Below are 12155 nucleotides of genomic sequence, written 5' to 3' on the forward strand. Positions count from 1 at the left end.
AAGAGACCTGGTCCTAGGCAGCAAGAGATAGAAAAGACAACGAAAAAATCAGAGCAGAGGAAAATGTCAGTAAAAATGATCTGATTTCTCTGTGGCCAGGAGATTTTACACCACATCATAACACAATTAAGCCAATGCTTTGGGGTCTCCAGATGAAGGATTCCCCAGGGCCTGTGAGGTCAAGTAGAACAGAAGACTGGGAAGTCAATGGAAGGTCCAGATGGTAGGACAAGATCTCCTACACTCAAAACACTCAAGTTTTGGGACCAGCGAAACATCTTCTTTTGGCAAAACACTTTACAATCATCTACTAAACTATTACTTAGCCAACAGATTCATGAGGAAGTCAGGCGTTGAAGGGTCCGGTCGTAGGGGTGGCCCCATAACATGATGGGCTGCATGGAGCCATTCTCTATTCCAGTAGTGAGTGCCATCTGTGCCGAGACCTGCTGCGATGGGTTCTCCATAGACCACTTTCCCTGGAAAGTTCAAAGGGAAGCGTTCAGCACCTCGATTTGCTCTTAAGAGAGGCATTTGACAAACACATAAATATTAGTCTTCTCTGTCCTACCTAAACTACAGTTTACCTCTCTGATCAGGACTGAAAAATAAAATCTACCATTTACCGAGCCTTTACTATGCTCCAGTCAGTGTGCATTGCATGTTGTGGTAGACGATTGTACCCACTCGCTGATATTAGGCTTGGCCTCATGGCTTCCTTTGGCCAATTATATATGAATAGAAGTAACGTGTGCTGCTTCCAAGCAGAACCTGTTAAAGCCACAACGAGTTCTCCCTCTGTCATGAGACCAGTAGAAGCTGCTTCTTCAGGTGTGTCTCAGAATGAAGAGACTATAGAGCAGAGGCAGAGCCAACCGATGATGGATATGAGTACGAATAAGAAATAAATCTCTGCCATTGTAAGCCATTGATATTTTCAGTTAATTTGTTACTGGAGCATAACCTAGCAAAAGCTGGCTGATATATGTGCCATTCTAATGGAATCTTCTCAAAAACCCTATCTGGGAAAAGCTATTATTATCTCCATTAAAGTATGAGTCCTGGGCATATATCTAGAGAAAACTATAATTCAAAAAGATACATGCACCCCGATGTTCACTGCAGCACTATTTACAATAGCAACCTAAATGGAAGACATGGAAGCAACCTAAATGTCCATCAACAGGTGAATGGATAAAGAGGATGTGGTACATATATACAATGGAATATTACTCAGCCATAAAAAAGAATGGAATAATGCCATTTGCAGCAACATGGATGGACCTAGAGATTATCATATACTAAGTGAGGTAAGCCAGACAAAGAAAGAGAAATATCATATGATATCACTTATATGTGGAATCTAACAAACAATGATACAAATGAACTTTTTTACAAAACAGAAATAAACCCACAGACATAGAAAACAAACTTATGGTTACCAAAGAGGAAGGGAGGGAGGGATAAATTAGGAGTTTGGGTTTAACAAATACACACGACTATATGTAAAACAGATAAACAACGAGGACCTACTGTAGAGCACAGGGAACTCTATTTAATATTTTGTAATAATCTATAAGGGAAAAGAATCTGAAAAAGAATATATATATATGTATATATGTGTATAACTGAAACACTTTGCGGTACACCTGAAACTAACACAGCATTATAAATCAACTATATTTCAATAAAATAAATAAATAAAAGATAAAACTTTTTTAAAAGATGAGGTTAAGGCTTATAGGATTAAGTAACTTTTGTACAGTTAAATTACATGCACTCAGCATAGACGGGGTGGAGAAGGTAGGGTCTGAATCCAGGCATTTTGACTTGAGTGGTCCTAACCTCTACACTATACTATCCTGATGTCAATGACCATATGGTCATACGGAGTCCAACCACACTATATCTCTGTTGCAAGTAGATTGATCATCTTTGCACACCCTTAAGGTATAAACCTCCTCTAAAAACTTATGTTAAATAAAATAACACTCAGATAATAAAATTGTAGCCAGAAATGCATATTTATAAAATCATGCAAATGAGGCCATCAAAAGCACACAGTGTTAGAAAAGTTAATAGCTTGTAGTGAATTTGAATTTAAAATCAGGAGCCTATCTCTGATTAGCATTTGTCAGCATAATAGATTCTCTGGCATCAACCTGCTCATATCCAAGCAGTCATGAAGGAGAGTGCACAGAAAGAAGCTGGCATCTCAATTACTTCACTCTGGTTAACCAGATGCCACAGACTTTAGTTAAAATCCTGATATACAACTGAAATGCACTGATTTCCTCAGAGTCCTGACAGTGGATGGCCACCAGCTGCCTGAGTCATATTGAATTGGAACATGGCACCCTATTACCTCACAGATCATTTCTCCCCCAAATGAGCCATCTTCCTCCAGTGAGCCTAGGGGTTTGAAAAACCCTGAAAGCAAGGCTGCTTGAAGCCTAACCAACTTTGCCTCTTATGTAACCTAGCATCAAACTATTGGTAATAAAAGCTATCCTCCAAGAACTTAGCCACAGCTAATATCCTTCACTTTCACGATATACACACACTAGATGAATCCCACCCCGTTTCTTACTGTCCTATTCCCAGAAAATAGGAAATGCCATTAGTATCTCCTTCTGGTGTACCGAACAAGAAGCAATCATGGCCTTCCCTGGTGGTGCAGTGGTTGAGAGTCCGCCTGCCGATGCAGGGGACACGGGTTCGTGCCCCGGTTCGGGAGGATCCCACATGCCACGGAGCACCTGGACCCATGAGCCATGGCCGCTGAGCCTGCGCGTCCGGAGCCTGTGCTCCACAACGGGAGAGGCCACGGCGGTGAGAGGCCCGCGTACCACAAAAAAAAAAAAAAAAAAAAAAGAAGCAATCACTTTTAACATGAACTAAGAGGTAATGCACTATTTACTGGAGAGATAACAGGACGGGTGTGGTATTTTATTTGCAGGTACAAAGAGACCTTCCTATTCCAAGAGAACTTCTTACGGATGCTTGGACAATGAAAAACTCAGATTCTTGATCTGCAATCATTTTACAAGTTGTCAACTCAGGATTTTTCCTGGTATTTCATTACAGAGGAAAGAGTCTTATCACATGTTCTGTTTCTTCTGATTGCATTTGGCCCATCAAGGTGGTATGGGGATACAGTTCCAAAATTTCTACAATTTTAATAGCTCTCAGGAAAAATTAAAAGTGTCAGCATCTACCAGGAGTCTGCCAGGACTGTTTTGAAACCAGATGACAGGTAATTTCCTTGGAAGGGCTTAGCACCTTTACAATATGACGTGCCACTTCTTTGGTATATACAACAAGCTCTTCATTAACAGGCTTATTTTCAACTGTCTCCCCATTAATTATCTGTAAGTACTTAAAAAAATGAAAAAATAAAAAAGTAAAAATTCCTAACTATTCTTCCCTGTATTTCACAATGGTTCTAAGACATTTTTCACAGGACTAAACAGCAATGCAAGCTGTAAAAAGAAAACAAGGGGCCTGGATAATACATAAATTGAAGAATCAAACTAGATTAATTCAGCATAATGGTGGGTTCTGTTAGATTTGGGCCAGAAATAAAGTAGTAATAAACATATCTAATGTATGTATAGCACTCTAGAGTTTGCAAATACAGCTTGAAGATCATATATCTTACTTGACCTTCATGGCAACCCAAACACTGGTTTGACAGACAAAGAAACTGACACTCAATAAGACTAATTTGTCTATGAGACAGGGGTAGTGAGTGGTACATGAGAATTAGAATCCTAGTATACTGATAACATACCATACATATGCAGTAGGAAAAGTATCATTTTTCATTTCTTGGTAAAGAGCATGTATTTTTAAAAGTCAACCATAAGATCTGTGGACACGGTTAAGCAATTTTCCAATTTCACTTACTGGTTTGGTTTTACTACATTTAACAGGTGAGTAATGAAAAGTCCTAGATCTGTCCTAGTGTGATACTCTCCTGATTACATTCGAGACCAGATGATTTCAGCAACTCTTGGCAGATAGTACATATCCAGCATTAATATCCTCCCACTGTCTCAGCAAGTTTCACATTATGTTGTATCCTGTCTCCCCATACGTGTTCTCTCCTTCTTTCTCCATCCTTTAGCTCAAAACCAAAAAAGAATCTTCACTTATGATGCAATCTCCCAGTTAAAGGAGTTCTACTCTCTGAGAGATTGTTACGATTTCCAAATAGTGAAACATGTCAAACCAACCAAAACTACCCCCCATCCCTGACCAGACAGCCCATTGTTTATTAGATGAAAGTGATAGAGCAGATGTTAACATCTTGTCTGAATTTGGGAGCAGCATTTAATCAAGTCATGGGATCTTTTAGAAAAGGTTGAAAGATGCAGAGAAGCTGGCATAGGTGCCCAGGAGTGGAAGCACTGGCTGCCAAACAGAAGGCCAAACGCTTTTATAAAAATAATTTCTCCCAGCTAGAAGGATAAGGTAGAACCTTCCTGGGCTTTGTTTGGATTCAAAATATTACACTTACAAAGAAAGAAAATAATTGAGAAGGAAAATACGTAGAAGCAGCATAATAAAGTAGATCACACAGATTTAGGTTCAAATCCTGATTTTGCTTTTAGTTGGTGACCTTGTGCATGATGAGTCATTGCTCTTGGTCTCAGTTTTTCCCATCTATGAAATGGGATTGTAATGTTCCTCTAGTGTGGCAATTTTGTGAGGATCAAACAACTTAACATATACGAAAATATCTAGCATCTTCCTGGGATCCTGGAGTCACTTCATGTTATAAGCTGAATTGTGTCCCTTGTCAAAATTCACATGTTAAAGTCCTAACCCCCAGTATCTCAGAATGTGACTGTATTTGGAGATAGGGTGCTTTAAAGAGGTAATTAGGTTAAAATGAGGTCATTAGAAGTGAGCCCTCATTCAATACGACTGGGGTCCTTAAAAGAGGTAATTAGGTTAAAATAAGGTCATTAGAAGTGAGCCCTCATTCAATATGGCTGGTGTCCTTATAAGGAGAGGAAATCTGGACACACACACACACACACACACACACACACACACACACACACACACAGAGGGAAGACACAGGGAGGAGACAGCCCTTCCAAGCCAAGGAGAGAGGTCTGGAGTGCACGCATCCTTCTGTCAGTGCCCATAGGAAAACCAATGTTGCCAACACTTAGGTCTTGAACTTCTAGCCTCCAGGACTGTGAGAAAATTAATTTCGGTTGTTTTAAGCCACTCAGTCTGTGGTACTTTGTTAGAGCAGCAAACAAATACATTCTACAAATGTTAGTTTCCTTACGGTTACACAATTCTTTTTTTTTTTTTAATCTTTTAAAATGGGCAGTCTTGAACTGCTTTGCAGTTGGACATAAGGTAAATCATCTTGTTCTAAATTTAAAGGACAAGGGATGTTTGGATGTTCATGCACAAGAAAGAAAAAAGGAAGCCTGAGATTCAAATCCACCTTAACTCGGCACATATCAACCCTTTATTAGGAAAAGCACTGGTTACCAAGCATCAGCTCATCGTACTTGTGTGAGATTTGGTTTTCTCTATTCAGCACCAACAAGCAGGGGGTAGTGTGACCACATGGGCAGAGAGTGGCCTCTGTGTGGCCCTTTCTCCCTGTTAGTCCCCAAATACAACAGAAATACTCTGGGGGTGGGGTGGGGGCAGAGTTTAAATAAAATGGAAAATAGGACATCTAAACCTCCCTGTAAGAGAAGTTTATATTTTACAGCAATAAGCCTGGAAAATAAAGCTTTCTACAACACGGAAAACCAAAACCAAAGCAAAGCAAAGCAAACAAAAAACCCCCAACCATCATGTAGCCCAGTTCACTGTAAGCTATCTGAGAACCAAAGTTATCTTAATCATTTTTTCAAATCCAATGCCAAAAGCACAGTGCCAAGCATATATCAGGTGTCCAATAACTTGGTTTTTTATGAAAAGCATAAAGAAAACATTTTATTAATAAGTTCAAGCGACAGTCATATTTATACCCTAAAGACACGAATATGGATATAAAATAGAATGAGCTTTATTAAGGTAAATTAAAACAAATTAAACAGGGAACTAAAAAAAAGTATTGAAAATTTCAGTCATTAATTGGTAAACAAATTTATCCTAACAGATATACACCAAAGAGAGTATCAAGTAAGTTGCTGGGAGAAATCACCTACATTCTAAGCAAAGCACCAGAAAAATAATGAATCCATGTGCATGCAAGTTTTACTGGGAGGTGGGAAGGAGAGGTGAACAATATGTTTTTTTAAACACTATTAATTCCTTATGTCAATACACGGCAGAAAAGGAACATCGATACCCAAAGCTACTCAAACCAAAGTAAAAAGCACCTCTGTCACTGAAACAAATGACATATATTGACACATATACTATTTGGACAAAGATCAGAGTACAGTGAGTGAGAGAGGTCTAAGAGTGGTAGGTGGGAACTTCTATATGAGATACAATTTCAGCTGGTTTGTCCAACTTTATACTGGGGGTATGGAGCAAGGGAGGGGGGACTCTCCTTCTGGAAGAAAAGGATAACACTCTAGGGACAGCCTGCTGACTCCCTTGCCTCATTTTTGCAAAAGTGGCTTCTCACAGCAAAGATGGGAACTAACCTAGTTACTCAAGTTAGATTAACTGAGACTTGAAATAAGCATGAAATTGAAATTCCTTGCAAACGGTCAAAGGCAACTCAGCTTTCCATGGCTTGCATGTGAAAGCTTTCTTCTTTTCCCTGTAACCTGCTTTTCACTTTTTATTGCAGGTGCTGAATGCTAAAAGGAAATATCATGGTAGGGAAACCACAGGCTTTGAAAGAAAGTTGATGGACTGAACATGCATTCCCGTCTCTTGCTTCCCAGTTCATATCAAACCCTGGTGAAGATGTACAACAGATGAACAAAATCCAAAACTGTGTTGAGAATAAAAGAGGAACCATGGCCGACCAGAGGTTATGATAGATTGTAGGAAGACAGAAAGCAGATGGGATGGCAATGCTTATTAAGGAAAGTAGAGGCAGCTACAGCTTGAACTCAAACGAGCAGAAGGGTCATGACAGACATTCCTCCTGGTGTGGGGAAGGGGATGAGCTGGGGCAGTTCGCCCTCATCCCGCCCTCTGCCTAGGGAACAAAGCTTTCTAAGGTGGTGCTGATGCTACAGAGTGAAGCTCACATGAAAACCGAAGCTCACCAGTAACCTCACCCCATTTACATTCACAAAGTTCATAGTCTCATTGTTGGTGCTCTCATTTGGGGGCGGGGCCTACTCACCAGCAGAGGGAATCCACACCAGCTCCCTACTTAATCATCTGAACTGTCCAGTCATGAATACAGACAGCCCAAGATCACCAGACACTTAAAGAAAAAAACAAACAACATAAAAAGAAGGGCCAAGGGCTCCCCTGGTGGCGCAGTGGTTGAGAGTCCGCCTGCCGATGCAGGGGACACGGGTTCGTGCCCCGGTCCGGGAAGATCCCACATGCTGCGGAGCGGCTGGGCCCGTGAGCCATGGCCACTGAGCCTGCACGTCCGGAGCCTGTGCTCCGCAATGGGAGAGACCGCAACAGTGAGAGGCCCGCGTACCGCAAAAAAAAAAACAAAAAAACCCCCCCAAAAACAACAACAACAAAAAAAGGGCCAAGATGTTTAAAAAAAAAAAAATGAAAAATTGACTCAGCAAGAAACAAAGATAATCCAGAAAACAGAATTAAAAAAAAAAAAAATCTCTGTTAGTATTCTAATGAGGTCAAAAAGATCTCATCCATTGAAGGAAAAAAATTAAAAAGTAAGTAACTGTAGGGAAAAAAAAGAGCTATCAGAGAACAAGTGTTTTCTTGGAAATAAATATATGATTACCAAAATGAAAGTTTATTAGAAGGAAAGAAGAAGTAAACAGAATCTTTTCCTAAAATATAAAGCAAAAATCAGGTTTTTTTAAAGGTGAAAGTAGTTAAAGGACATGGAGGCTTAGTTCATGAGGTCTTATAGTGGAGTTCCGAGAGAGGAACAGAGAAAATTAATATGAAGGAAATAATAGAAGAAAATTTTTCAGAATCAAAGATCAGCCTTCAGATTAAACAGACATCTGAACATGAAGGTGAATTTTAAAAATCCTACTGCTAAACATAGTCTTAATATAATTTCTGGAAGTCTAAAATGAAGAGAAAATATAAAAATCTTCCAGATGGTGAAAAAAGTGACAAAAGGACATGAATTTTATTGGCATTTGTCTATGTATCAGTAACACTAGACGCCAGAAGAGAATGAAATGATACCCTACAATTCACAAGGAAATAATTCTGAACCTAGAATTCTATGTCCGTTCAAGTTGCAAACAAGCTTGAGGACAAAGAATCAGAAAATTTACCTTCTAACACTCTTCCTTTAAAACTCACATGAGAGGGACTTCCCTGGTGGTCCAGTGGTTAAGAATCTGCCTTCCAACACAGGGGACACAGGGAACTAAGATCCCACATGCTGCGGGGCAACTAAGCCCGAGCACCCTGGAGCCCGTGTGCCGCAGCAACTAAGACCTGATGCAGCGAAATAACTAACTAAATAAATATTTTTTTAAAAAAATCACATGAGAATCTTCACAGTAATTCAAGAAAAGGGGAGAGATGGGAACCAAGAAACAGTATATCCAACCAGGATTTTGTGAAAAGAAATCCAAGGATGGCATCTCTACAGCTTGGAAAGTATAAAAATAAAGCAGAAAGCCAAAAGATTCTTCTCCTAAAAAATATCTCTGCAAGAAGAGCTGATTCATTTCAACAGAAGCTGATTCCATTCAATAGAAGGTATGAGGTAGAAGCTGGAAAATCTTCATGATATAGTAAAGAAGGTATACATGTTTCTTTTCTGAACCTATATTAAAAAGAGCTAATTGGAAAAATTCCAAGCCAAAAAAAAGACAGGACAATAATGGTCTAAATATGTAGCAAACTAAAAATAAGGCATGCCGTTAATCTTATGGGAGTGTAGGAAAGGAAACCCACTTCACCTTGACACTTGGCGATGGCCTCTCCAAGAGTTAAATGACATTAGCTTTCACTCTCAAGTTAGTCAAATAAATTCCTCTGAGGTTCTCTTCTCCTGAATTGTTTCTACCAAGAAGAATATTTCCACAGTCTTACTTTATAACAGTTCTAAATTTTAGACCTAACCTATAGACAAAGCTTGGAAGACCTGATTCTAGTCCTAGAGCCAACTGAAAATGCTGTAACTCCTGTTCATGTAAAGACAATAATACAGCTGAAAGAAGTCAGGAGGGGGCAGAGAGGGTGATTCTGGGCCTCTTAATTCCTTTTCAGCCTAGTAGAGAATAAAGAGATACCACACACAAAAAATAGCCAAAACACATAAATTTAAGTAATATTGCCAGAAGTGAACATTTACTACTAACAAAACTCAGCAGGTGAGAGGTAAGATTTATGTAGGCTAGACTGTTCTTTTTTCATCACTCAGAGTCAAGTGATACTGTCAAAGATTTATAAGTCACTACTTACAAATTTATGGTTTAGAAATTTGAAGGAAACTACCAAAAAAATAGACATGGTTAAAAACTGCTAGTTCCAAGGACTGAGCTGAGAGAGATAGAAGATGTTTACTCTTCACTTAATACGTTCTTGACCATTTCCATTTCTGGAATGTTTTCTTCTTTTAACAATGATAAAAAAATAACAAAATGATGGCAATATTTTAAATAAATTTGTTAAAAATGTAAGGCCAATAAACAAAAGCAATTAAATATAAACTTGGTATCTGCATTTCCCAACTCTGTAAACTGATTTCTTCTGGAACAGAGTGGAGGGTAATAAAAAATGTGGGCTTTGGAGTTGGATAGGCTTGAATTTCAGGTTTAGCACGCACTAGTAAAGTGATCTTGGGCTTAATTTACCAAACTTTCCCAAGCCTCAATTTCATCAGTTACAAAACAGTGATAAAATTTAGCTTGAAGCACTGTTATGACAATTTGAAAAAATATTGTATATTACAATGCAGTGATGAGATACTATATAATAAAATTTGAAATGAGATAAAAGATGTATTAAAATATGTGCCAAGCACATATTAGGCACTCAACAAAGTTAGTTGTTATAATCATTAACCAGCACCTCAGATCGCTATCTTTAGGGTATATAGTTGGCAATTCAACAATAAAATCCAAGGTAATAAGAGCATTGTATTGCTAGGCAACTACAATAGAGACAATTACTAATTGGGTATCTTTTGTGCCTCCTGGGGCAGTGAGTCTCAAATTCAATACACATAGGAATCACCTGGGGTTCTAGTTATAAAGGCACATTCTGATTCAGTGCATCTGGGATGGGGTCTAAGGAGCTGCATCACTAACGAGCTCTCACGGGATGTCAGCACTGTGTTCCAGGGACCACACTCTGAGTGGCAAGGCCCTAGATGATGGAATGCGCTGGCAAAGGTATTTACAGATGTTCATATTACAAATCTATGAGGCTGAATTTTTTCTTCTTTAAACAAGATAACAATGAATCGATGTATCTTGCTCTTTTATGTTCAGAAATTACGTTACATAATAAATGCGTATAGAGTAGAGGAATCTTCTGTAAAAGCTCAGTGTGTCCACCAGCTCTTGTCACTCTGTACTCCCCATGGATCTGGCCTTGGATTGGCTGATGCCATCACCATGTGAATGGATTGACACTGCTTGACCACCTGTGAGAGGTCACATGCCAGCGATGGAACAATCTCTCATGCTAATTTATTCTGGACCTCTGCTGCCTCTGACAATTGCGCGTTAGAGTATTTTCACAAGTGTACGGTAAATCTGACTCAACTAGAGCATTTGGGCTGACGTTTTAAGTATTTCATGTTTACAACCCCTTTGCAAAGGGACTTAGCAACGTCCAAAAAGTAGATATGCACTTGCCCTTTGAACCATTTCCAGGTTCTCATTTCTAGGACTCCACCCTGAGGCTACACTTTTGTGGGAGACAGAATAATGGCGCCCCAAAGATGTCCATGTCCTAATCCCCATAACCTGTGAATATGTCAACCCTACTTGGCAGAAGGGACTTCACCGATGTGAGAAAATTAAGGGTCTTGAGATAGGGAGATTATCCTGAATTAATTAGGTGGGTTCAATGTCATCCAAGGACCCTTAAAGTAGAAGAGAGATCAGGATAATGCAATGTTCTCCACCCACCATTGCTGGCTGTGAAAATGGAGGAAGGGAGACAGGAAGCAAAGAATGTAGGTGGTCTCTAGAAGCTAGAGAAAGCAAGGAAGGGCATACCCCCTAGAGCCTCCGGAAGGAACACAGCCCTGCTAACACCTTGGTTTCAGCCCAGTGTGACTGACTGCAAACTTCCGACCTCCAGAGCTATAAGATAATAAATTTGTATTGCTTTAAGCCACTAGGTTTGCTGTAATTTGTTACAGCAGTAATAGGAGACTAATTATGAAATTACGAAAAATTTAATATTTCACAAATATGAAATAGCATAGGCACAGGACATCACTGTGGTTTTATTTGTAACAGCTAAAGATTGGAAACGACCCAAATATCCATAATTAGAGACTAGTTGAACAAACACAGTGGCAGCCTCTGCACCTGTAAACAAGAATGAGGAAGCTCTCTATACCTGATATGAGCTGACCTTTAGGACATATTTTCAAGTAGGAAAAAACAAGATACAGAACACTATGGATTTTACCTTTCAAGTAGGAAAGAAAGAGAAATAAGAATATACATGTGTTCCTTTTTCATAAAGAGAAACACTACAGGATAGGCCAGAAATAAATTAATAAAAATAATTACTTATGAGGTATGTGATGAAGAAGCTAGGGAAGGAAGCAAGATATCTCTGAGAATATATCTTTCAATATATCACTTTGACTTTTGGGCCAGGTAAATGTTTTTCCATATTTAAAATATAAAATTATATTTAAAAATAATTTAAAATAAAATTAAAATATTCATATTTAATTTTAATAGTTTTCTGCCTATGATTTACATTCTAAAACCTTCCCTAGACTTACTCCGCTGCTAATGGAATTTTATCCCAATGCAAAATAAATACTCAAATCGAGAAACTGTTTCCTGACAGAACTGGCAAAATCACAGATTGCTGGTGGGTTAAGACTGACCATT

General features: G+C 38.9%; 1 protein-coding gene across 1 annotated transcript in view; it reads right to left on the reverse strand.

Annotated features, from left to right (window-relative positions):
• The window catches only part of DPYS (dihydropyrimidinase), a gene marked incomplete at both ends in the record, with an annotated part of 80031 nt that overhangs the window by 44585 nt on the left and 23291 nt on the right, over positions 1 to 12155 (reverse strand). The window contains one exon of the mRNA XM_079722199.1: positions 323 to 479. Within this exon, the coding sequence (XP_079578325.1) occupies positions 323 to 479 (157 nt within the window). The remainder of the gene's footprint in view (positions 1 to 322; positions 480 to 12155) is intronic.

Source organism: Hyperoodon ampullatus, assembly GCF_949752795.1.
Source record: "Hyperoodon ampullatus genome assembly, chromosome: 17".
Classification (NCBI taxonomy): Eukaryota; Metazoa; Chordata; class Mammalia; order Artiodactyla; family Ziphiidae; genus Hyperoodon; species Hyperoodon ampullatus.